Here is a 26,634-nt window from a genome sequence, read left to right as displayed (position 1 = left end):
CATCATCCTTTTGGCATAGGATCTGAATTGGGATGATGGTTGGAAGCTAGACAAAAAGAGAGAAACATCTTATTTGGCATAAGCAATGTGTCAGAGTGCTCAGTGGAAGAGCTGGGTGGTCTGAGATTGGCCATCCCTTTAGCTGTTTATCTGATGGCCTTTCTTTGCATTTAACTATCAAGATATCTGAAGTGTAGAGCACACTTTTATGATATTGTGGCATAGTAACTCACACTTAAATGTCAATAGAGACGCTTGCAGAGACGTACAAGGTTCAATAATTTCTGGTGTAGGTTTGTTTCTCCTGTCACCACCCATTATGTATTTTTTTTACAGCTTTTAAATTGCCACAGAGAGAAACTGGTCAGGATCATAATAGATGGCCAAGGAGCTGCCAAGGATACCGTTGTATGGGATGGGAAAAAGTTCAATACTGGCTTGATTTTATTTATCTAAATTGTAGGCTGTGACTTCAATATAATTCATGTTGCTAATACACCAAGGTAATGGCAGAGCACAAAACTATGCCATATGTTGAAGGAATGCTCTGTTTACTCCTGAAGTTGTACAGTCTGAGATATCTTTCTTATTCTAATTATATAAAAACTCCTTTTTTTGTCAGGATGTATTAATCAGGTTTTAGCATATTGATTTAAAGTCTAATACCATCTCAACAGTTAGAGATTTTAGTTTGGTTATGCAAATTAATTTTTATGACTCTTGAATGTCTTTGCAAAACTAAGACTACGTTAGAATGTAAATTGTTTGCCATAGTAGAAGCTCTTCCTTCAAATAGAGGTTTTGTTGAAATGACCTGAAGGGGCCCTTGTAACCCTTAAACTGCTGATGGCCAAAATCTGTACAAGCTAGATAAGTGTGAGTCTTAATTTTATGGCTGTTTAGAAACTGCTCTATGACCATAATTTTATTTGGTGGTGGATACTTCAGTTCTCTTTTAACCCTTCCATATTTTGTGAACATGAATTGCCAAAGTGGTATGTAAAAATCTAAGATTCGTGGTAATCTACTCAAACGTTGCTCTTACTCATTTTTCTTAAGATTTATGATGAAATTGCTAGGTTCTTCATGAAAGGTGACAAGATCTACTAGTTCATGCTTCATCACATTTAATTAATAGAGAGGAGTGGGTGTGAGATTAACACTCACTAGAGACTGTGGTGCTTTGAGATGAATTCAGTACATTCCAAGGATAGAGTTGTTGGAAGCACCATCTGGAAGACATTTGCCCATAGTGATACAAATTCTACTTTCTCATGAATCTTGGAACAATTGACTATCTAACCTCTTGCCCAGCGATGGGTTTAGGTGTGCCCTAACTAAATTTAGAGAAGATGGACACTTGGGAGAAGAAATTCGGTAGATTTGAATAAAGGAAAAAGAAAAATCTCATGTAAAATTATTATTTTGTGGAATTGTGATCTGGTAATGAGTTATCAAGAATTTGTGTGTTAGTGGTAAATATACCAATGAACCAGACTTAACGCTTTGAGCAGTTCTGAGAATTGCTATAGTACACACTCATTTATATTTTTTAATGGCATTCACAGCTTGGAGGACAGTACAGTCAAATGAAATTTATAAGGCACCCTTTATCTCCATTTATAATGTAGATGTTTTAATCTAAAAGAACAAAAGTCTCTTTACTCCCTTGCTCGCTGGAGCTTGAGGCTTAGATAATCAACAAATAGGATACTTTGCCCCCAGAATAATTCTGTGACTGGTTGAAGCAGTGCCTTGGCCTGATTTTTGAAGGATCATGAACTGGAGCTTGTGCTAGCCAAGGGAGAACCATTTCCTCTTTCCACACTCCTCTCTATTAATAAAGTTTGTGTTCTCTGTATGTGGCTTGTTAATGACAGGGGTGTTAACGACCACAGTTAATCTTCCTCCTCAACTCTTTCCTAATCCAGTCTCTTAAACAGACATTTAGAAAGCTTTTAACTCCTCTTGAGTTGGGTGCTCATAGGCTTTTGGTGGAGGTGGAGTGATAGTTAGCAGCCCATTTAACAAAACCTGAGACAGCGGGGACAGCTGTAATGTGCCATCCCTATGCTGTGTTTTTGTTAAAATGTCACATGGCTTATACTTTGGAAATCATAAATCTAGTGGAAGAAAACATCTTTATAGAGGGTATTTTAGTTTTATGCTGTATGTGTTACAAACCTAAAACCATTGGTACTTCTAGATCTATAAAGAGCAAAGAACACAAACCAGATTAAAATGGTTCTGTAAATTTGGTTGCTTTTCATCTGTTTTATTTGCTGCAATAAAGCTATAAAGAGGATGCCTTGAAGACAATGTTGTAGCTGACAGTTTAATCTTCGCATAAGCCACCAGCTTTCCCCAAGGGCCTTAGGGGAGAAATGGGAGTTTCTCAAGCCTAGACCAACTGAAGTCACCCATCAGTGGCATATTAATACATGTGATAGGGACCTTTGCATATGCCCTTGCCCTTTCCTACTCTTTAGAATGACTTTCTTTATAGAAGATTTTGCCTTTTTAGTGGGCTTATAAAATTTATATTGAAACTCTAAAATAAAGAGCTCATTGATTATGCATTTTGACATTTGGTTTGACTAATGTCAGTTTAGTAGGTAGTTCAGTGAGGCAGCTTAGCCGTCGGTTTCATTACTTTTTAAACAATACAAAGAAAACTTAGAGAAAAACTTAGAATATATATAATACATATATATGCTTTTGCTCGTAAGTCGTGATGAAAATACAGTGCGCTACACCGAGATCTAAGAAAAGCCACCAGGACAGTTGACATTGAAAAGTAGTGACTGGAGGGACTAGAGCAGAGCCTGAACTAGACAGAGTAGACAGATACCAGGGATCTCACGTGGGTGGTTCTCTGTTTCCAGGATTGATTGGTTGATGCAAACAGCTAATCATTACATCTCTTGTTCTTCTGGATTGCTCCGGCTCTCAGTAATGCCTTCTCTGTAATTTCTGGGCACTGGCAGTTTTTACCTTTTTTTTTTTTTTTTTTCTTTTACCCGTTTGTCCCTCTCTTTCTGCTTCACCTCCTCACCTCTTCCCCCCCCCTTCTTTTTTCTGGAAGATTCATGTGTTAAAGAAGTTTCCTGTCATCGACTTGGAATGTGGGTTCTGACTATGCCTGACCGCAAAGCTCTTTGATGTTTGTCCAAGGCTGAATTTTCACCAGATCCCTGGTTTAGGTGTTTTTCCCCTAGCACTCAGAGGCCTGTAAGGTGAATTTGCCTTGTATCGTTGATATGAAGAGTTGGTGGGCCTGCTCTTTCTCGTGATCTGATGGGCCATTAAATTGCTGGATTCTGTGGTTGGTGATGCCTTTACCAGAGAGTTCCTGTGTATGTTCAAGAAAAGGCTGAGAGCTGTTATGTCTGAAAGACTCTAGAAACTTGAGAAGCTCACCCCTTCCCATGGAGATTTCCATAAGGATAATAAGGTTGTGCTCAGAGGCTCAGCCTCTCTTTCTCTGTCATGGTATCGGGATTCTACCTTAATCAAGCCATCATCCTGCCAGCCATGTCTCATTTCTCACACTGGAATGCTCCCTCCGTCCAAGCTCAGTGTGAACCACCAGTCTTGACGCTTTATCTGGTCCAGGCTCTAGCCCTTAAATTGTCCGTCTGACTCTGTGTTTCATTTGACCCTAATACACTGGGTCGCACTGTCTAAAAGAGAATTACGTCCCCTCCAGTGTCTGAGTGCATTTCTCATTTACTGCTGCTCCTGAGCAGATCTGTAACTTCAAGGTTAAGATAAGACACATTCCATCAGAACTATGTCGTCATCCTTGCCAGCTTCTGGTCTGTGACTGTCCAGGAGATTTACAAGACAATTGCATGCCATTCTTTACAGAATATTATGGTTGGACTCTGACTCCTGGCATAAGGCCCAATTTGATTTATCAGCTGTTACAAAACCCATTTCCCAAAGAGAAAGGGATCTTAGCCATGTGCCTTTTAGGCAGTTCTTAAAAGAGTGGGAAGGAGGGAATTGATCTGGCTCTTTATTTCCTGATGTTTTAAGGAGAAGGATGGACACCTGAATGTTTTTGTCCCTTTCCTCCTTGAATTCCCTTGTTTCGCCTGAAAGGTTTCGCTAAAATGTTAGCATTGCTGTCCTTCTTTCCTGTCCTTTATCCCTTTACAGAATTGCTGTTAAGTCTTTTCATTCTGCCATCTCCAATGCTTTCCTGAATTTTAAGGAGTAAGAATTTTGCCCTTGAGAGAAAGGGTTACCTGCCTTTTCTCTGAAGGTTTATTAGTTTACCAGCACCTGGTTAACAAAGACACAGTTCCTCCTTTCTTGCTCTCTAACATGTTGAACTGCAGGAGTTACTGCATGTGATATGGTTTAATGGCTTAGGAATTTGGAAGGTCACATATTTCCTGCTGCTGTTGTATTAGGCCCTGTAATATTTTTACAAAAGCTTCTCGTTGGGGGACTTAACAGCCCTTTGGTTTCAACATAAACTCACTCTTTCCCTAGGTGGTAGGCAGTGGGGATTTATTTGGCCCACTTTAGTGATTCTGGGGTTAGAGCTAAAATTTATTTACTCAAGATCACACATGGCAAGTTAATCACAGAATCACAACCCTGATCTAATTCCTTTGGCATTGTTTTCATATCCCTTAACTACAAAAAGTTTTAAAAAGTTAGGAAGAATCGAGAAAGGCAGTTTTTACTCAGATTTCCTGATGGGTCTATTCAAGGTTGAAGAAATCCTCGTAGTTGAAAACTGTCCACTTTGCCCTCATACCCTACAGTTTCTTCTGTTTGATAACCAAAATAATAACCAGTCTTGATGCTTTATCTGGCCCAGGCTCTAGCCCTTAAACTGTAAAAGAATCACCATTCTTTTTTTTCCTCAGTCGGGTTCTTTGCTTTTGATTGTCCCTTTTTCTTAATCTCCTATGGCAGCAGCCTCTATCTCTAAAAGACCCATATCTGTAAAGCAGAGAGCAGAGTTTTGGAGCTCTCTAAAATGTTCTTAGGGCCAGGAGAAAGGAATTCATGGGACTGCGAGTCTTAATTCTCTTTTCTTTATTTCAGTCTTTCTTTTTTCAAGTATTAGGGATTCTTAATATACAAAGTTTTAAATTACTATACTGTATAATTAATGTTCCAGGTGGGTAATTATTTGAAAATTTGTTTTATAACATTACAGGAACAACTAATGAGAAGTGGTTTTAATAGTAATGGTTGTGACTGGACTGCTCCCTCCCTTCTCTTTTTTAAAACTACTTAAGAATTAATTTTTTTTCTATCTATAATTTCAGCTGAAAGGTTCTTTGGTAGTGCTTCAAGTCGCTACATTCTGTTTCTGTATCCAGTGATTCCCCCCAAAGGGAAAGTTGTATAGCATCTTTGAAATCCTTCCCTTCCCCCTCTCCGGTTAGTCTCTGCACCCCACCCCCACCCCAGCAATCTTAATTAACTGTTCAGTGACAGATGGTAGAAAAGGCCTTGTCTAAAGTGCTTCTGGTGGGCTGGATTAGGGGGGTGGGTAGTTTGTACTGATCTTGAAGAAGGAGCTAGCCATTCCCCGCCTCCCGCCCCCCCCCCAGTTGAGCTATAATCCTGTTAGATCTTAAAATGCTATTGATTAATTCCCAGTGCTCTTAGAGGAATAAGCACAAGTTTTGGGTTTAAAATCCAAGCGCCAATTCCCTAGAGCTCTGAATGCCTTAGCCTTGAGGCCAAGGGAGGTACCTTCCAACTTCTCCACCCAGTCTTCACTGAAAAGAAAAGTTAAGCCTTTTAACTTTTCCGTTTGCCTCTCCCCCCCGCCCCTCCCTTAGTCTAGTAAGGCTGCCAGTTGCCATGGCAACGGACTGGGACAGCTGCGCAGTGGCGCCTAGGCAGCTGGGTGGGGGCGGGGGAGCTGCCAGCCCGCCAAGCCCCAGACCTGGGAGGGGAGGCCCCTTCTGTTAGCCCAGAGGGAAAGAAAGAACTGGGGCGATCCGGTAGGTAAAGGAGGGAACCCCCATTCATCTGCTGCCTCTGGGGCTTCTCTTCTGCATGAAGGTGTAAAGGTAGATTTTCCTCTTTTCTCCCTCAAACTGAAGAGCACATATGTAAATCCTTGTTTTTCCTTGTGAGGCAGGGGAGGCCATAGCCACAATGCTTCACTGCATGCATCTAACCCGGGGCTGGTTTTAACCCTGGCGCTCTGACCTAAGCTGCTCAGCTCCCGGAAATTCCAAGGTGAGTGGGGGCGGGGGTGGGTTACTCTCCTTGGAATATGACATTTCCTGTCTCTGGTGAGGTTGGAGGCTGCTTTTATTTTAAATAAATCAGATTTTTTTTCTTGAAGCTTAGGACTTTCCCCTGAATTCATGGAAAAATTATTTTGAAACCCCTCACCTACATTACCCCATCCTCCCACCCCCTCTTCCAAATAAAGTATGTTAATGAAGACATAGTTTTATTACGAGGCACTAATGGGTACAAACAGTTTTTTGGGTGGGCAGACCTATTGCTAGTAAGTTCTGGAGGTATGGTTTCCAACTATATATTCTGGGAATAATTCCCTAAAATTTGCTAATTTGAAGTAAATTGATAAATGCAACTTTTTATGCTACTCAAACAAAATTCCGAGATCAGTAGCGACCTTCCCTATTCCTGGGGTGGTCTTCTGATCAGGATGGAAATATTTTTAGTGCTGAAAAAAAGCTTTAAAGGTTACAGCAAAATAAAAATAGAGTTCAGCTAAGAAAACAATTCCTGCTACTCTGTAATCCAGACTCTAGGCACCATTTAACATGGTTAAGGAAGAATTCTTAAAAATGATTGTGGGAATTTAAAAAACTAGATTCTCTGTTGAGTACCCCTGGTTGTGCATATTTCTGAGCTTAACTCAATTTCCATTTGTGTTGCCTTGCTTCAGCTTTCCTTGGGCCTATGAATGGTTCCTCTGTGTTTTGAGGCTTCATGTTGATGTGAGTCTGGGACCAGACTTCTTTTTCCTCCTCCTCTTCCTTTGGCCCAAAGTCAACTCCAGTTAAGAGGAGAGGTGTACCTCCTTAATAATTGGATTAGTTGAGCCTTAAGAATTATTGAACAACTCAATGACTAATTTTGATTTTTAGGACTAAAAAATCTTTTTCTCCTTCCTGCCTCCCTCCCATCCCCAAATGAAAGGGGAGGCTTAATGTGTTTGAGATGTCAGCCTTGCTTTTGTGAGCTGATGGATGCTCAGAAGGGACAAGCTCAGTTTGTTTAAGGGAAATGTACTGAGTCACTGAAAATGTGGCGAAAGATGCCTGAGCAGGACTTTTTTTGTGCTGCTAAGAGACTGTACAGGATGCTCAGAGCAGAGGAAAGTTAGATTTTGGTGGCTTTTCTTATTACTTTTTTTTTTTCCATTTTTATAAAAAACCTTATTAACTTTTGAGGGAAATGTGTTAATTCTAACACGGTTCTTTTAACTGAAGGTTTTCCATACTTGTCTTTGAGTTTATGACTTGTAAACAGTTATAGAATTAGCTAGGAGTAAAATCCCACGCATTACTTGTCTTATGGAATCTGAAATTAGAGGAGTTAGATAATTGTGCCATCTAATAATTTTGATCTTGTTAGCTGAAGAGAAAGTTGTAATTGGGAAAGTGGGGATCTGCCCATTTTTGATTAAACTCTTAGGCCTCATCTGTAGGATGCTTTAAGATGCAAGAAAAAGGTACATGGCAACTTTGTGTTATACCCCCTGCATCCCATCCAGAAGAGACAGAGTTTTAACTGCTTACATGGATTCTGACCATTTTTGTCCTTCCCATTTGCAGGAACCCGGTGGCCTTAGTCCTTCAGGTGGAACAGCGTGAGACATGGGAAAGAAAACCAAGCGGACAGCTGACAGTTCTTCTTCAGAGGATGAGGAGGAGTACGTCGTGGAGAAGGTGCTAGACAGGCGTGTGGTTAAGGGGCAAGTGGAGTATCTACTGAAGTGGAAAGGCTTTTCCGAGTAAGTGCCTTCTCTCAGGCTTTGGGACTCTGCGCAGGTGGACGCAGACACAGACATTTCCCTGTGAACCATCACCATCTTTTTCTTTCACCACCTGCACTCCTTTCTAAGAGTCAGAAGACACAGCAATAAACTAAGCAAAATCTCCCTCTTCTTGGAGCTGATGTTGTAATGAGAATGCTTTTGAGAGGCAGTATAATGAACTGGTTAGGAGCATAGACTGGGGACCAGATTGCCTGGGTCCAGATTCTTGCTCTACCACTTATGATATGAGCTGGGTGACCTTGGTGAAGTTCCTTAATCTTTTTTCTTCCTCAATAAAATAGGGATTAGGAATAGTATATATCATAGAGACACTGGGGAGATGTGTAGAGCCTGACACATAAGCTCAATGTAAGTATAAACTGCTGCTGTTACTATTCCTTTGGATGTAACTAAGCTAAAACACATACATTTAAGCAGAAGTCGTAGTTGATCCCATAGCTTTCGATAATGATCCTTGGACCTCAAGAGTGTCCTAGGATGAAACACTCATCTTAATGAGAGACTTAAATCTGAGACCTCATTTTCCCCCCAATATTTATTTTTAAAAATTTCAAATATACATACAGCTGAGGCAAAAGAAATTGAGTGAACACTCAGATACACACCACCTAGTTTCTACAGTTAACATTTTAATATAATCTATTCCTTTATCTCTCAATTTATCTTTTATTATTATAAAACCCCTCTTTTTAGGTCAGTGAGCTTTAAGAATGGTATTGAAGTGTTGACTATTCAGAATTAGGCAGTAACTGACTTTATGTTGAAGTGCTAAAGTAGGTTATTCTTTCCTTTGGAATAAGTAGAACTAGACACACAAGCATAGGAGAGGTAGCTTGAAAAGTGAAATACGTGAAGCTGTGTAATCATTAGGCATTTTGCCTCAGTTTCTCACTAATTCTCTTCTCAGGATGCCTGATAACAAAGAATGGGTTTCTGTGACCCCAGTGAGCTTTTAGGAACTGGTTTAGGCTCCTCAGAGTGGTGCTGTCCAATAAAAATGTAATGCAAGCCACATATGTAATTTCAAATTTTATGGTGGCTACATTAAGGAAAAGTGGAATTAATTTTAATAATATATTTTATTAAGCACACTACATCAAAATGCTATTTCAAAATTAATTAATACAAAAGTTATTGATAAAATTTTACATTATTTTTCATGCTTAAGAATTCAAAATCTGATGTATATTTTACATTTTGTAGCACGTCTCAGTTCATAGTAGCCACATTTCATATACTCATTAGCCACATGTGGCTAGTAGTTACCATACTAAACATCACAACTTTGAAGTGTGAGACTTAAATACGATAAAAGATGGAATGTTTTGCCAGTACCTTTGGAGAAAGTTATGAACAGGAGCCTTAAGAATATATTTAAGGTTATTTTACTACATGAATCAAGTTTCTCATCTGGAGCACTGTTGGTGTTTTAGGTGGGGCAGTGTATGCACTGCACGATGCTTAGCATCTATAGCACACACACACAGCACTAAATGTGGGTAGCACAGCAATCAGAATGTTCCCTCCATATTTCTAAAGAGGAGTGGCATCACAACATCTAGAGATGTGAACTATAAATTGGAGAGACCTAGAGCACCATGAGAAAGGAATTAAAATACACCTAAAGACTTTGAGGGTGTTTATTTGGCCCAGTGAATCACCACTGGAAATAGTTGGGCATTTTGAAGAATTTCAAGACTATATAATTGAGCTACTGGTACCTTACATACATAAAAGAGGAAAAGAAAAGGTTTAGGGTAGATGGATTAAACCTTTTTTTTTAGTATTTGTTTTTTTTGGCTGTGTCGGGTCTTAGTTGGGGCATGCGGGTCTTTCATTGGGGTGCGTGGGCTTCTCTGTAGCTGTGGCGCGTGGGCTCCAGAGCATGTGGGCTCTGTAGTTTGTGGCACGCGGGCTCTCTTGTTGAGGCGTGCGAGCTCAGTAGTTGTGGCGCACGGGCTTAGTTGCCCCGCAGCATGTGGGATCTTAGTTCCCCGACCACCACGGGTCGAACACGCGTCCCTGCATTGGAAGGCGGATTCTTTACCACTGGACCACCAAGGAAGTCCCAGATTAAACATTTGTCCTTACTTTGTCAGAAATATCCAGAGTTTATCATTAAAGACCGGAACAGATTGTGTCCCTTCAGCATTGTCTACAACTAAGTACCTACTGTTTACTAGGCAGTGGTCATATTCTACTTCATGTGTTCTCTTTAATTCTCATAACAGCCTTTAGAGGTATTTTCAGTTTACATATGAGGAAATTAGTTGTTTGCCAAAGATAACAGAACTGGTACGTGCTGAAACAAGGACCCAGCATCAGATTTCTTTGGCGCTAAAACCCAGATTCTTTATAAATTATACTGTGCTATCTTTTGGGTGAAAATTGATTGATGTAGAAACAACAATACCAATATGGTAGGAAAAGGGATAATCTCATTAGAAGACTGGCTTTCCTTGCTAGCAACAGAGATTCTCTCCTACCTCGGCATCTGCTTGCTTATTATGCTACAGTGTTGGCATGTCTCTTGATTTCCGTGCCTTAATTTCTCCTGGGATAGTAAACTTACATATATTGTGGATTTAGGAGAAAGTTATTGTATGAGGAAATTGTTTTGGTTTTTTTTTTTTCTTTTTGCTGAAAGAAGAGCTATGAGGAAGAGGCTTTTCCGGTTTTGGCTCAAATGTTTTAGAAATAAATTTTGTTTCATTCTTAAGCTGTTTTTGCAGAAAGTTGAAGTCTAGAGTAAATATCTCAGATTTTCCCATCATTCTGCTACTTAGTTATTATGGCATGTGTTCAAACCATTCCAATTTAAAGATACCTTATTCAAAAAACAAAAACAATGAAGGATCTAAAATGAATGGTGCATAAATGTAAAAAAATTTTCCTCAGTCAATGAAGGGATTATAGAAACTGCTATGATATATTTACAGATATATCTTAATGTAGCTAATTCTTACTATATAACCAAAAGAACCTCTGCCGCTGGCTAGGAGTGAAGACGATGCCTGGTCTAGTTTCTCCCGTGTAGAGACATCTCTTGCTTTGATTCCATAAACTGTAGATGGTAGTTGGTGGTTTGCTTTTCTAAAACCTATGCTGGGGATCCAGAGAACAGCTTTGTGAATACCAACTATTTGTTTTCTTCATAGTAGGACTCCCTTGATCCAAGTTTAATTAGACACAATTTTTTTAATTTGGATTGTTTTTGCTTATTAATATAAAAATGTATTTTGAAAAATGTATACCTAGTAACGATAGGTTGAATCCAGAGCGTTGAATTAATGCACTCCAAATTCCAGTTTTGAGTCTTTTCCTTTTTATGGTTCGTCTGTATTCTAATGATTTAAGCCCTTACTACCTCTTTTCTGATTATTTTAATCTTCTAATAACTTGTTGGCATTTCTTCAAAGTACAAGTAACATATTTAAGACAGTATAAACTGGAGTGCATTTAGAATTAGGTTGTCTTCTCTTCAGCATTTGCATAGATGATTATATGTATGAAATCACATTATTTTGCCGCTTACAAAGCAGAACTTATATTTGAGTGTTTAACAGCTTTATTGAGGTATAAGTTACATACCATAGGATTTATTTATTGAAAGTATAAAATTCAGTGATTTTTAGTAAATTTACAGAGTATGCAACCATCAGCATGCTCCAGTTTTAGAACATTTCTGTAACCTCCGAGAATTCCCTTGAACCTAAATATTTGTATGTAATCGCAAGCCCTAGCTACAGGGAACCACTGTTCTGCTTTCTGTTTTTAAATTTGTCTTTTTCCTAGAGGTTTCATTTAAATGGAATCAGACAATGTATAGTCTTTTGCATCTGTTTTCTTTCACTTAGCATGTTCTTTATATATATACATATATATATATAAATTTATTTATTTTTGGCTGCGTTGGATCTTCGTTGCTATGCGCAGGCTTTCTCTAGTTGCGGTGAGGGGGGCTACTCTTCCTTGTGGTGCGCAGGCCTCTCATTGCGGTGGCTTCTCTTGTTGCGGAGCACAGGCTCTAGGCGTGCAGGCTTCAGTAGTTGTGGCACGCAGGCTCAGTAGTTGTGACTCATGGGCTGTAGAGTGCGGGCTCAGTAGTTGTGGCGCACGGGCTTAGTTGCTCCACAGCATGTGGGATCTTCCCAGACCAGGGCTCTAGCCTGTGTCCCCTGCATTGGCAGGCATATTCCTAACCACTGCGCCACCAGGGAAGCCCGCTTAGCATGTTCTTGAGGTTCTTCCATGTTTTAGCATATATTAATACTGTGTTTCTTTTTGTTGCTAAATAGTATTCCATTGTCTGGATATACCACATTTTGTTTATCTATTCACCAATTGATAGACATTTGAATTGTTTTCTGTCTTTGGCTGTTAAAATGCTGCTATAAGTAATTGTGTGCAAGTTTTTTTTGTGGATATATTTTTTCTCTTGGTTAGGTTCCTAGGATCAAATTTGTTATCTCCTTTAAGCCAAGGTTCTTTCCTTTTTGCCTACTTGTTGTCTTTAAAATAAAGGCATTGGATTCCCTCTCCTCCCCGCCCCCCTCATTTCTTTCCTTTTTTCTCCATTCTTTTTGCCCAGGGAGCACAATACTTGGGAACCCGAGAAAAACTTGGATTGCCCTGAGCTAATTTCTGAGTTTATGAAAAAGTATAAGAAGATGAAGGAGGGTGAAAATAACAAACCCAGGGAGAAGTCAGAAGGTAACAAGAGGAAATCCAATTTCTCAAACAGTGCTGATGATATCAAATCCAAAAAAAAGAGAGAGGTAAGCTTTATTTCTCCTTTTTCCCCCGGCAAACTATTATCCTGCCTCCCCCAATCCCCCTCCTTCCAAAACAAGGGCATTATTTTGGTTATTTCTGTTCTAAGGATGGCCTGCAAGGTAAATTGTTGAACAAAAGAGCTTCCAGGGAGACATGTTGATCGACCACAGCGCCCCCTCCTGGATGAGTGAGAAACGTAATATGTGTTTGCTGAATTGCGTTAGGGTGGCAAAAATAAATCCCATAAAACGTTCAGCTACTCTGTGCCTTATCCATGAATAAGTGGCTAATTATCTTAGAGAGGGAGAGTCTTTGGTGAATTTTTTTAAGGATATAAAGGAGCTTTTAAAAAGCTTCACTTTTCTTTTGTTCCAAAGGTAGCACTTCTTTTATATTCTTTCTTTTTTTAATTAAGGTGAAATCCACATAAAATACAATTAACCATTTTAAAGTGAACAGTTCAGTGGCATGTATATTCTCTTTTTATCCTATTATATTTTTACATACTCCAAATTAATTTTCATCTTCCTTTTGAATCTTTTTATTGTTCAGTTTGGAAAAGTGTGTTTATGAAATTTTGGTTTGATTCAGTTGCCTTAATTCTTCTGAATTTTAGCTCTCAAGTAACTAGCCATAAGCAGTTATTGCCTCTCTCCTTTTTTCATCTATATCTTTTCCCTCTGGGCACACATATACACATACCCCACCCCTCAGCTTCCACTCCTTTCATTTATTTCAAGGTTGTGAAGCCTTTTGTGGTGAAGGATGTACTGTACCCTTAAAGTTTAATAAAATAAAAGCGTAAGTCTGCTTCTGAATCTTCTAGCATCACTGCCGTAAGCATCCTTATTTATCTTCATTCTCCTTGGATACCCATTTTTCTAGAGCATCAGTTCTCAGCCCTGGCTGCACATTAGGATCATGGCAGGGGACTGGGGGGTTGCTTCAAAAACCTCCAGTGCCCAAGACGCACCCCAGACCAATTAAATTCAGATTTCTGTGGGTCAGACCTAGGCATCAGTATTTTCTAGAGACTTAACACAAGTGATTCCTGGTCTCCCGAGGAAAGAAAATGGGAGACCAGCTTTCCAAAAAGAATTGAAATAAGAGTGAAAGATTGGAAGCTGCCAGTGGAAGTGGACTCTAGGTTTTTGTTTGTCTCCTTATTTGTTTCCCTAGTTAATTTTATGTTTTACAGTCTTATTTTCAAAACTGCCCTATTCTGGAGAGGTGTGTATATCATTGTGATACAGTGTACTGGTAAATAATTTGAGAATGCCTTCCCTTCTCTAAGGAGCTAAAACTTGTTTCTTTCTTTTTTTTTTTAGCCCTTTGTATTCTGGCTCTTGTCATTTGATTCATTTTCTAGCTAAGTAAAAAGACCAAAAAATAATGTAGCATAAGACTTCTGTAGCTATGACATACAGACATATTGTATAGTGTGTATTGGCTCAACCTAAGGCTTCTGTCCTTTTCAAAAGAAGCGACCTGGCTTTTAGACGCTGGCCAGTGCAGAGAGTTTTTTTCCTAGGCCAGGTTCTGTTGCTGCTGACCTTGAGACCCACCCCACGTGTCCCTTACATTGTAATGTTCATCTGGGGGCCCATAGCATTCTCAGCAGTGCTGGCGGCTGTCAGGTAGGCAGCTGGGAAGATAGGTGATTGTGTATCTTAAAGGTGCAGGAGGGGATTTCGTTTCTTTCTTCAGACCCCTGCAGAAGAACTTTGTTAGCCGGCATTATGCCTGATGTAAGATTACCGCCTGTGTAATGATTTTAGCATTTCCCTCACCTCGGCTCCCTTTCAGCAGCTTGAACAGTTTTCTTCCCTTCCCTCCCTATGTGGCAAACTGTTTTCAGCCGCCAGCTACGATTTACGACTTGGTTTGTGCACCAGCATTCCAGCTGTGAGCAGCTGTGTGCACATCTGGGAACCTCCTCCCTTTCAGCACCCTCCAAAAGAGGCTATGCTTTTGAGTCTGTATGTCCCCTGATTCATGCATGGAATTTCCTTCCCAGTGTGGGTTCTGGTATCTTTGGGGACCACCTGGATGCTGAATGTATCTCTCAGAAGAAAGCAAGGTGAATGTCAGATCAAAGAGATTTTATCATGAAAATCAGACAGAGATTTCGTTCACTTGGGCAGTCTATCTAAATCTTTTTTTATGTTGCCACTAGATAAGTGGCATTATCCTCCATAATGAGGTTTTTAAAATTACCTGGTTTGTATAAAATTTCACCCTTTTGCTCTCACCAGTGCCATTACACCTGAATCAGACCCTATGCTCCTTATCTAGATTGCAGTTTGACCAAGTTTGGATAATCCCCTATGGAATTATCAGTTTGTTTTAAATCACTGTCTGGTTCTGCTCTCTAAAGCTGATGACCTATCTCCATCAGGAGGGGATAGGCACAGATCAGGGCCTCTTCCCCAAGTGTGTGGGTATTACAGTATGTGAGCTCTGAAAGAAATTTTCTATTTTATGGTAGTGCCTTGAATCATTCTTATTTCTGTTCTTTCATAAATATAGATGACTATGTGAAAAGAAGTATTAAAAATATTTGTCAGTGTTAGGTGAACTAAAAGTCTAGAAAATAAAGATTGAGAGGTGGTATATTTGAAGTTTATAAAATGAAAAAGGATTTAGTTCAGGTGGGCTTGTTTATCATCTCAGAAGCAACAGTTTAGGGGTAGTCTGTTTATCATATCAAGATTAGATTAGGGGATTAGAGAAGTTACTAGATGATGACTCCAGAATATTTTGAGGGATATTACGCAGTTTTAGGGACCACTCCTAACCCTTTGAAGGAATATTTGAAGGACAACTGCATCTTCCTGCAAAAATATCTCTTAGCATCATTGTCACTGGCTGACCCAGTATTGTATTTAAGTTCTAAGAACTTTATGAATTGGGTGACAAAAATGGTGTCCGGTGATATTAACTTAGGTTGTGCTTTGTTGAGCTGAGGAATGGGGAGGTTTTTTACTCTTATCTCCAAGCTGTAACCTTTCTTCATCTTCTGTTTATAGCAGAGCAATGATATCGCTCGGGGCTTTGAGAGAGGATTGGAACCAGAAAAGATCATTGGGGCGACAGATTCCTGTGGCGATTTAATGTTCCTAATGAAATGGTGAGAGAGATTGGGCCTCACTCTGCGATTGTGTTTCTTTACCAGTGGCTTGAATTCGTATGGAAAGTAGGGAGGGAAGACTGAGTATTCCCCAACTAAGAATTTTGATCGTCAGTGATCTAAATTGTTAACTGATACCAACTGTCAGTATTAAATGGGAATTATGGTTCAGAATGGATTTAAGACATTGTAAAGCTTTGGTATGAAGCCAAATTATATTAGCCCACATACCAGAGAATGGTAGAATTGAGGTAAGAAGCAATATAAACGTGACCTAACCGTTTATTTACACAGTTCTGAATCATTTACCGTCACACCATGAGCCTGTGGCCATGGGATAGGAGTTGAGTGAGGCTTTCTGCCATCGTTGAAGACCAAGACCACTGAATAACGTCTAAAAGAGAAAAATCATCTTTAAAAAAAGCATTAAGAATAACACTAGCCAAAGCACAAGTTATTTCATCCGGTAGAGGGAATGGCTCTTAAAGGAAAGTGTGGTTACTTCCCTTCAGTTTGGTTTCTTAAAGACGAAGTGATTTATGGTGTGGCCCTCACTACCTCTCTTTTTCCAAGTGTTCTGGGCTTGTGATTTAAGTTTGGTCTCTAAATAGAGGGTTCGTCTACAGTGCCACAAAGGAAGCTAATTACATTACAAGTTGTATAGTCAAGAGGTTTAATATTTTATCTGATCGAAATTTTGCTGGTAAATTACCCAGAAGTCTATATTTGAAGAATCACTATACTCTCTCTGAAGTAAGGAGCTATATTGACTGCTTTTCCCACTCAGCCATATATGGGACTTATGACTTACATTCACATATTAACTAGCTTTTTCGACCACTGTCCAAATTTGGGTAGCTGCTCTGAGCTGTGTGTTTTCCCCCATCTCTTCTCATCCATAATGCTCACCTCTATGAATTCAACATCTCCGTTTTCTAGAGAAGGAGTTAGTTGTCTTTGCTCACATCTCAGTGGAATTTTAATTTAAAATATTTTTTTTTCTTGTTTTGGAATCCTGGTTAGTTAAGGAACTTGCTAGATTTTTTTGTTATACCGGAGAGTAGAGCATGTGTAACTTGGGTACTTGAAATTTGCAGCTAATTCCTACATTTCATTTTAGTGACTAGATTTTACATTCTCTGATGACTTAAATTTCTGTTTTCTTATTGTTCCAATCCACAGTTCTGACCAAAAGGATGAGTGTTTAAAAAGGCCACAAGATGGGGGTTAGGACCGTTTCACGATCCAGATGATCCAGAAACTGGATTGAGCAATTTATGCATAATCAATAGGCCTGAATGTAGGCTTGATTGTGTGTGCACTCACATGCTCATACACACAAATAAAAGTTATGGGAGCAGAATTTATATAGTAGTTTAGTTTTCAGCCTTTTGTTGAACCTGCTGTTTTCAGTCTATTCTAGCTGCAGACTTCTGTTTCTTTCTGATGTAGTGGTTAAATGATATTTACTGACAATTTGATTCATTTACTTAAATTTCTCCTTGAAAGTGTGGAACTGTTAGGATCCTTTTCCCTTTGAAATCAAGATGGAGAGGAAATCAAGTCAGCTAAATCATAATTTAATAACATAAATCTATGTTTGGACAGACTTTCGCTCTTCCTCTCGTTCTGAAGTCTCATATTCTTTCTCTCCAGGAAAGACACAGATGAAGCAGACCTGGTTCTTGCAAAAGAAGCTAATGTTAAATGTCCACAAATTGTGATAGCATTTTATGAAGAGAGACTGACGTGGCATGCATATCCTGAGGATGCGGAAAACAAAGAGAAAGAAACAGCAAAGAGCTAAAGGAGGGGGTGGTCTCTGCCATTTCTCTTTGTACATAATACATTCACCTCCCTGCCTCCTCTCCCTCTACCCACCCCCTTCTATCCTGAACACATCCATAAAAAATGTGCTTATCACTGTGCTCCACAGGAGAAATGTCGGTATTGGTTCTCTTGTAACATAACTGACGGTCTGATTCATGATAGGTGTCTCTCTGTGAAGACCAGGCATTTACATACTGTGTGTTAATTCTCACCAGTTTTTCCTTTGCCCTGCTCTCTTCCTTCTGCTCCCCTGTGACCTCAAGATGAGTTATAACTTTTTAATCACCTTAGAGTCTTGATCTTTTCAGGGTTGGTCGCTTTTTAGTGGGGGATTTTGCTATAATGATGATGAATTTTGGTTTCTTTCTTTGGCTGTTGGAACATGTTGATGACCAGCTAGGCTTTGTTTTGAGATGTTGGGTTGGAAAAGATGTTGCCCATCTTTTTAAAAAGCCAATAGCAACTGCCTACGTGTTGGGGCTTCCCCAGCCTCATTCAGCTGTACCCAGGAGAATACAGGGTTCCTCGTGTGGTCTTCTGGGCCACCCTCTGTTGTTCATCCTCACCCATCCTCCCAGAATAGCTCCATCCTTTGGAGGGCTTGAAATTTTACATTCCGATTTGTCAAGGCACTCCTTTTAGCCCCAGGACTTTTGGCCTCATCTCTTAGCAATCCCTGATTCTGCTTCTGCAAGTTCGTGTAGTCTGTCATAAAATGACAAGATTATTGACTGTGGAGATTTGTAGCTATTAGTACATGAGGATGACGGGGTAGGATACAATTGTCTTTATGATCACATACGGTATATATTATTTACTTCCATCCCTCCCATTTGGATTATCTATTTATGTAGGTGTGAGTGACTGCCTGGTGCTTGCTTGTGCCAAGGTGCTAGGCACCCTCCAGCCCTGCCAACTTTTGTGGCCTCCCAAAGCATTCCTGTTACCAAAGAGGCTTCAAACCTCACCCTCACTTCTCAGTGGACCCAAGTTTCCCTCCATGCCATTATTTTCAGTGGGGAATTCTTAGAGGGGAGCCATTGGCCACAGTATCAATTTTAAGTATTCATAGTGTTTATAATCATAAATGTCCTGCTTTGATGACTCCTGGATTTGCCACCAAGAGTCCCCAAAGTATTAATGCTCTTCCCTTTCTCCACCCTCAAACTCTTAGTTGTATCTTTTTTTTTTTTAAATGCATTTCCATGGAAGACTATCAACCTCAGAGAGTGACAGGCCCCGGCAGTAGCGTGTTGACACGACCTCTCCCTACTCAGCAAAATACTTCCCTTTTGGCTTCTTCCTGCTTTACCATTATATTGAGAGATTATTTTTCTGATTATATCCTCTGCCTTTGTTCCCCAAGAAACACCCTACTTCCCGTTACCCTTTTTTTCTTGTAGTTGAAGGGGGCTAGAGAATCAAGACTAAAAGTAAAGAAATAGCAGGGTTTTGAGCATCCTTGTCCCAGCCCGAAGCTGAGGAGATAAGAATAAATGCTTGAAATAGCCTTAACTCTAGAGTTCACCAGCCATTGAGGTTTTTGTGGTTGCTTTTGATTTTTAAAACATATATAGCTGTCTGGCAAGGAGCATTCAACCATTTCTAGATTATTCAGAGTAACGAGGGGAATGGAGAGGTTGCTCCAGTCCACAGATGAGCCGAATAATATGCAAATCATATACCCATTCATAGCATTTGTTAACATTGCTTCCCTGCTCAGCTGCTGATTGAGTTCTGTGTGGTTGTATAAATTATGTCAAAAATTATACTGCACGGTTGAGAAGACAGCTGTTGCTGCAGTGACATGACAGACTGGAACAATGGAGCTTTTGGTTTCAGCCATCCAGGAAAACCCTTCTGAATGGTAATGTGATTGGGTGAGAACGAATAACCCATACCTCAGGTGGGTAGGGGTTTTATCTCCATCTTCCTTAACTCTGAAGGAATTAAAGGCCTAGGTCAAGTGCTGGATAGTTGACAGTCGTTAGTACTTAATCTGATGGGCATCTGAAAGAAAGGATAGTCAGAAAAGAGATTTTTCATACAAGTAACTAAGGATATCAATTAGTGTATACCAGAATAGGACAGAAGTAGGCCAGAGCCACTGAGGAGGTGATCCGGGTCTTTTAAGTTGGCAGGTGGAGAAAATGACAGCTTATCCATGTAGCCAGAGTGTGTCTCCCAGGAGCAGTGGGTATGTAAGCAAAGTACAGTGACCATATTTTTAGAGCCCAAATCTAGCCTGTGGACAAAGAACACAACCAAATTATTTGGTACTAAGACTGGTCTTGAGAAACATGGGACACATGGTTGCCAGGGTTGTAGGTAATACGTAAGGCATTCATCAAAATCTGATTTCTTTTAACAAAAAACCCCCAGTATCGTCTACTGCTCATCACCCCTTTAATACTTCAGTCTTCGCTCCATTCATCTTTTTCTGTCCACAGTTTACTGAATCATGGTCTTGTACTGAGTGCTGCCCAAACAACTTGTTCTCTCCCTGCCTACCCACTGCTACTTCTGTAGGAACGGAGGGAGCCAGAGGCCAATACTGATCTCAGCCCTCAGCAGAAAGGAGACGGATGCTTGCCTGTTCTTCTGGCATTTGTTAGTGCTGAGTAGCTGTCCAGGCCCTTGGAGGATTGCAGCCTCAAAGAGAAACCTGCTTTCCTGGGGCTTTCTCCTCTCAGAAGAGTCAGTGGCCCTGGGCTAAGCACTCTTAAACATCTAGGTCTCAGGTGCTCAAAGTATATTTTTCTTATGTTAAGTCCTCTTTCAAAACATCTTTCTAATGCTGAATTTTTTCTTGAAATCAGCATTCAAGGATTTCTTTTTCCAGAGAATGTAGCAGAGCTTTGACCAGCAGAGTCTACCAAGGTCAGCATAGCTGCTTTTCTGAGCCGTGGGCTGGGCGGATCCCCTCACATTAAGATCAGCTGTTAGAGAACGTCAGCCCTGATGGAAGCACCCATTTTTAACCTGGAGAGAGCCGTATCATTTTTCCTCCTGCAGTCCAGTTTTCATCTGCTCAAGGGAGCATTTGGACCTGTGGTGTTCCTTAATGCTCGAAAGTCTATGGTCCTTGGCTGGCCCCCAGCCGTATATCCGTACTACTTTTTTTTGTTGAAGAAAATTTGGTCTTTTTCCTGTAGTTCCTGCAGTTTTAGATTCTTCTTAACTCTTCGTACTTGTGCTGTAGCCTCCCTGCAATCCAATTTCCTTATCTTTAGGCCACATCCTTTGGCCTCAGGGAAGGTGCCTGTGATTTTCATCTTGTGGTTTTGTCTAATCTGTGTGTAGCCCAGCTTACCTAAGGTACAGTGACGGATCCGTGTTTGGGCTGGGGAGTGATTGTTTTTGCCTTTAGGGTTCAAATTTGAGGGCCTAAAATAAGTTTGCAGTGACCTGAGAACTTCAGGAAGGGTTATATCATTAGATTTGAAATGTGGAAATGGTTTCTCACAAATTAGGTCAAAGGAAAAGCTCATTTTGCACCCATGACTCCATCCTTTTGGTTTAGGTTTTTAGAGTGTTGAGATCTGTACCTTTGTAATTAGACCACCAAGCAAGCATACCTGTGTCAGGTCAGAGAGAGGAAAGGTCTGGACCCAGTGTATTTGTTTCATTTTGGCTTTACCACTAATCATAAAAGTTATGTTTTCAAAAATAGAGATGTTACCAGCCTTGCCCCCAAGAACACATGCTCGGAATTGCCCGCCCCCCAGATTAATCATGGTGGATTTCTATCGCGCCATCCACATTCCAGCCGCCTTAGTGAACATCAACATGTATTTCATTCAACGGACATTTTTTGGCCCTGGGAATACCAAGTTCAAAAAGATGCAGTCCCTGACCTCAAAGAATTTTCATACAGGTGTGGGATGAACTACTACCAGTTCATTGTAATAAATGCTACAAATGGGCACACATTTTATATTTGAGGGCAGAGACAACTGACTGGTTGGTATAGTTTGTGGCCCTAAAGTAGGAGGGTGACAACTGGTTCGTGTGTAGAAAAGACGTGATCTTGGGTGAATTGAACTAACTGGCCATAGATGGACCACAACAAGGGGTTGTTTTATTCCAGAAAATAAAGATAACAGGTTTGGTTAGAAATGCTACTACAAGAGAAAGGTGAGTGGAGGTTGAGAACCCCTGGCTTCAGTCCCTATTCGAGGCTCTTTGCCAAAGTATTTAAAGGTAGTTAATCCTTGCTTGTGGAAGGTATTAACTATGTTGCAGATCCAGTTACATGTTGTTGCTTTATTGTGGGTTCTGTAAAATGTATTCCTTATGGATACTTCATCAGTGTTGCTCACACCTTTTTCAGTTTCTCATCCGTTTTGAAGGAATTAACATGAGGCTGGCCTGAAGCCTAAAACAGGGACATACTTTCCAATGACAGAAGATTTGCCAAGAAGAAAAAAAAAGGCTTGGGGCACATCTGGTAACACCTGGGCATCTATTCTGGGCAGTGTAGTTTTATTTAACCCCTCAAGATGGGGATTTCTAAGCAGAGACTTGTGGCACTTATGTGGAAACCTCTCCCAGAAATACACGTGACCCAGAGTTTCGGATTTAATCAGCCTAGGGAGGTCCAGGGTGAGGCCTAGCCCTGTGAAGAAACAGTCTGACCTTAAGAAATATCCTAGTTCTGACCATGTGACCACAGGAAAAATGCTACTTTTCTCTGCCTGCATAATTGAGAGTTGGATAATTGAAAGTTGACTCAAGTGTGAAGGTTCCTTGGATAGCTTCATAAAAATTCTAGTTTCTTTTTGCTTGCGCTGGATTTCTTGGATTTTAAACTACCTCATCTTGTCTTTTTAGAGTTACTTCAGCTTGTCGTTGCCACTTTAACATCATGCTTGACTGTGGTGGTTTTCTAAGATGGAATGTTTCCTATTTGTTGAGAGCGTGTTTTCTTGCCTTTTATCCTGGTCCTCATTTCACCTAACATCATCACATGTTGCTCCTCTGTCAGAGAAATATTTTAAGATAGTTTAAAATCTTGGTTCATGGGAAGAAAGAGACCCTCCAATGCTATATTTGTCTCTGAGGTCAGTGAGAGAAGGAGTTAAAACAAGGTGGTGGGGGAAGGGACAGAACCTGCACTGGAGGCAGCTGACAGGGGAAGAACCATTAATTAAAACAATTTCAAAGTCAACTGATTGTGATCATTAATGTCACAATAGATCAAAACCTAATTATCACTGCCTAGGTAAGAGCCATCAGTATTAATCAGAAAGTCTAATAGGAAACTATTATCAAGAAATTAGGCCAAATTGAATGCAACGAACTTCTTGCCATTCTCTCTCCTCTCCTTTTTTTCTTTTTTCTTTTTTTTTTTAATTTGGCGATGTCCCCTGGCATTGGCAGGTGTGACCCTCACAGTTGACCCAGGCCCCAGTGGCCAGTTTGTCATGATTTCTGAGAAATTCCAACACAGACTGAACCTGAACTGTCACTGCTGCTTTAATTAGTCTTGAACTTTCTCATCATCTGGTCTCACCCAATGCGATCAGCCATCAATGAAAAAAGGTTTATATTTAGGTCTTGGAACGGTTGGTCCTTCCTGGAACTAGAGCATCCCTGGTGAACATTATACTCTGTGTGCTGATAAATCATTCTTCGAGCTCCTTAGGTACGTAGGGTCCTGTTGCTCTGGCTACTGCAAGTAGGTATGGAGGAAAGGAGGGGCTTCCTGCCTAGAGATCCTTCCAGAAGACCTTAGAAGATAGAGTTTCATCATGTCACGGCCCTTTTAAGGCTCGAGTCACTGTTTTGCAGTTTCCAGGAGCTTTAGGATTTGATTCTAAACCAGGACTGGCTGTGGTTTTAAGTTTTTTTCCCCTTCGTTTTAGGGTAAGGGTCATAGTGATTTCTCCCAGAATCCAGTGTAAATCCAAAGGAGGGGGGAACATGTTTTTTCTTTTGCCTTTCTTTTGTTAAAGATTTATGCCTCTGGCAGGAGGTAAGAATATGACAAGTGTCTTCTGACTAGTTATAGGGATCACTTTATACCCTCTCCCTGAATGGAAAAGTAAGTGTCACCATCTATATCCTTAACTGTTTTTGAAGATACTGCAATTCCTGAGGTTGAGCTGAGGCAGAAAGATTGGAAAGATGCTGGCCCTGGGTATTGTGGGGAGGGATGAGTAGCAGCAGGGGGTGTTTGGTGGTTCTAGGGTTCCTAGCTTAGCCTGTAGAGAATGTTGCTGCTGCCACCGCAGTGGCTGGCCTTTCCCCACCAACCTTGGAGCTCAGAGCACTACCCAGACCACCACTGAGGAAGTTGTTCTTAGCTTTCTGCTTGAGTGTGGTCTTGCTTCACTCTGAATTTTAGGAATTTGGGTTACTCAGTATAGAACTTCGAGAAATTGGTGTGACTTAGTCCTTCACCTCTTAAGGTAAAGTGAGTATTTCTTTACAAAAGAATTCATGCCCTGGGCTTCCCTGGTGGCGCAATGGTTGGGAGTCCGCCTGCCGATGCAGGGGACGCGGGTTTGTGCCCCGGTCTGGGAGGATCCCACATGCCGCGGAGCGGGTGGGCCCGTGGGCCATGGCCGCTGAGCCTGCGCGTCTGGAGCCTGTGCTCTGCGACGGGAGGGGCCGCAGCAGTGAGAGGCCCGCGTACCGCAAAAAAAAAAAAAAAAAAAAAGAATTCATGCCCTTAATGTTTAAACTGTAATTTTATTTTCAAGACACCCATTAACACATGACTTTCAGAAGCAACTTCTTTCTTCAAGGTTCCTTGCGTTGTGCTAGATAAATAAATGGGCCATCAGTTAATACTTGTGGGTTGATTTAGTTCATCTGGTTTGCAGGGTGAGGCGTGCTACCGGCTTCCTTTTGCTCCCAAGTGCACTCTTAAGATGTAAAATGCTCCGGGGATGGACAAGAATTGAGTGGATGCTGACTATGGTGCCAACCTCCTCAACTGATTCATAATGGCTGACCTTGGGCAAGTCACTCCTTTCAATGCCTCAGTTCCCCATCTGTCAAATGGGGATAATAATACTGACCTACCTCACAGGGGTGTTGTGAGGCATTGTAAATCAAAGTTGCTAGAATACTTTAGGGTCCTCGATGGAGGATGCCCTGAGCCGAGGTCTAGGCCTGCCATAGGCTTTTGTCCTCACTGAGCTGTCCCAAGGTTGGAACTACTTAGTGACCTTGGCAAATTCTCTGCCCCCCACCCCTCATCAAAGCTGCTAGTTCAGATGTTGACAGTGTTTCCATGAATGTTGAAGTCCTAATAGTCCAGACTTAACTTAGGATGTTACGGGGGAAAGCACTTAGTATATTTTATGTCTTGCATCCACAAAGAGAGGCTGTTTGAGACCCAAGAGCATTGGATTAGGGAATCAGGGATGCTGCTGCTGCTTTCTCTGCTGGTTGGGAATTAAGGTCCCATACCCCATGGGCTTGGAACAGACTTGGGTTGTCTCGGGAGCAGAGCACACAGTGGGTTTGAGTTATATCTTGGCTTGCTGCTCCCTGAACCGATCCCAGGACGGCTGGGTCACTTCACCCCTTCGTGGTATCTGTACCCGAGCCTTTGCCTCCCCATAGGAACCAGATGGTTCAATAAGCGTAACCACTTCTTCCATCCCCCACCAAAAAAGAGCCACATCTTGGAAAATTTTTTTTTCTAGAGATAAGCTTAACACTCAGAATTGGGCAGTGATGCTCCTGAAAGCTTCATCCAGTTCACTGTGTTCAGCACCTGTCATCTCTTTCTCGGTGTCCACTGTCTGAACCTGACTTTGACCTTTCTTCCCTCTGGTTTGGGAAAGCTTTGGACACTTTGTATTTGCCCAGGTGTGGGCCCAAGAGCCTTGCTCTCCGTCTCAGTTCAGGGGCTCGGCTGGCTCCTCTCCCCAACAGGGCTCTTTCTCCTTTCCCTCTCCTTGGCCCTAGATGTGTAACCCCTGAAAAAGCACAAGGTCCTGGCCCCTTGCCGCGGTCACATTCTGGTTCTCAGTGTTTCGTGGACTCTGCTCCTCTGTTGACTGCACTGGCGGCACCAGGCGGTTCTGTGGAGTCCTGGAGGATGGAGAGAGCACGGTCTGCCATCCTGCCAAGTAGCCAGGAGTTGATTTGCCCACGGCCACAGGCCTTCTCACCCCTTCCCACAGGATGGGATCTGAGAGATTCCAGAGGCTGGGTTTCTTTCAGCAGTCGGTACCATCCTGAGTAGCAAAACAAATCACACTTTGTAGCCAGATTTCTGAATGGAAAAATGGGAAATTGAATTCTCTATGGACCTTTTTGGTTTGTGGGGGAGTTTTGGTTGTGTTTCTGGGTTTTATTTCAGCCAAACATGTCTGCTTTTGATTTTTTTTTTTTAGGATAAGTGATATATATATATATATATATATATATGTTCGCCTTTTAAATGTAAATGTTTAAAAGTAGGCAATTTATGTGTTTCCACAACTGACATCTGATGCAGACCTCATTCTCTCCCCCTCTTCCACTCTCCTCTTTTCCCTCTTTTCATACTCTTGTATTGGTTCTAATAAATGGTTGCTTTTCACATACGGATCCTGAGTGGTGGTTTCCAAAATCTGGGTCTTACACTCCTTCGTTAATTTGGGCCCCAAATGTCATCCAGTGGCTGCGCATGCGTTTGTGATAGAGCTGGGAGGCTTAGAGAGCAAGGGCTTTTTTCTAAGGATTGTCGGTCTCTGACTTTGTGCAAATAGCCACAGGGTGGCGCAAGCCTGAGGGAGTAAGAGAACGTGTATCCTGTTCCCTGCTCCTTCCGGTAACCCCTTCAGACTGTATGCCTTCCTGGTCTTGGAGCTGGTGTCTCCTTGAAATGGCTGAGAGAGTAAACATTAACCCTTAGGAACCCAGGGGACCCCTA

The 26,634-nt window shown here is 41.1% G+C and overlaps 1 protein-coding gene across 5 annotated transcripts in view; it reads left to right on the top strand.

Moving 5' to 3' along the window:
- Positions 1–26,301, top strand: part of CBX5 (chromobox 5) — a 35,318-nt gene extending 9,017 nt beyond the window's left edge. For 3 of the 5 annotated variants that reach the window (XM_089920815.1, XM_022571995.3, XM_022571993.2), the window contains 4 exons: positions 7,797–7,975; positions 12,612–12,798; positions 15,826–15,926; positions 17,583–26,301. In XM_089920815.1, the coding sequence (XP_089776941.1) occupies positions 7,839–7,975; positions 12,612–12,798; positions 15,826–15,926; positions 17,583–17,733 (576 nt within the window). In that variant the 5' untranslated portion in view covers positions 7,797–7,838 and the 3' untranslated portion in view covers positions 17,734–26,301. Of the gene's footprint in view, positions 1–6,117; positions 6,223–7,796; positions 7,976–12,611; positions 12,799–15,825; positions 15,927–17,582 lie in introns of all 5 variants that reach the window. The other 2 variants (XM_089920817.1, XM_089920816.1) reach the window with 2 other exon arrangements.
- The last annotated feature ends 333 nt before the right edge of the window (positions 26,302–26,634 follow it).

This window comes from Delphinapterus leucas, chromosome 11 (assembly GCF_059928025.1).
Source record: "Delphinapterus leucas isolate spDelLeu-1000000601 "Yukka" chromosome 11, BTC_Dleu_Yukka2, whole genome shotgun sequence".
NCBI lineage: Eukaryota > Metazoa > Chordata > Mammalia > Artiodactyla > Monodontidae > Delphinapterus > Delphinapterus leucas.
Note: the sequence above shows the minus strand (reverse complement) of the source record. Positions and strands in the feature narration are given on the sequence as shown.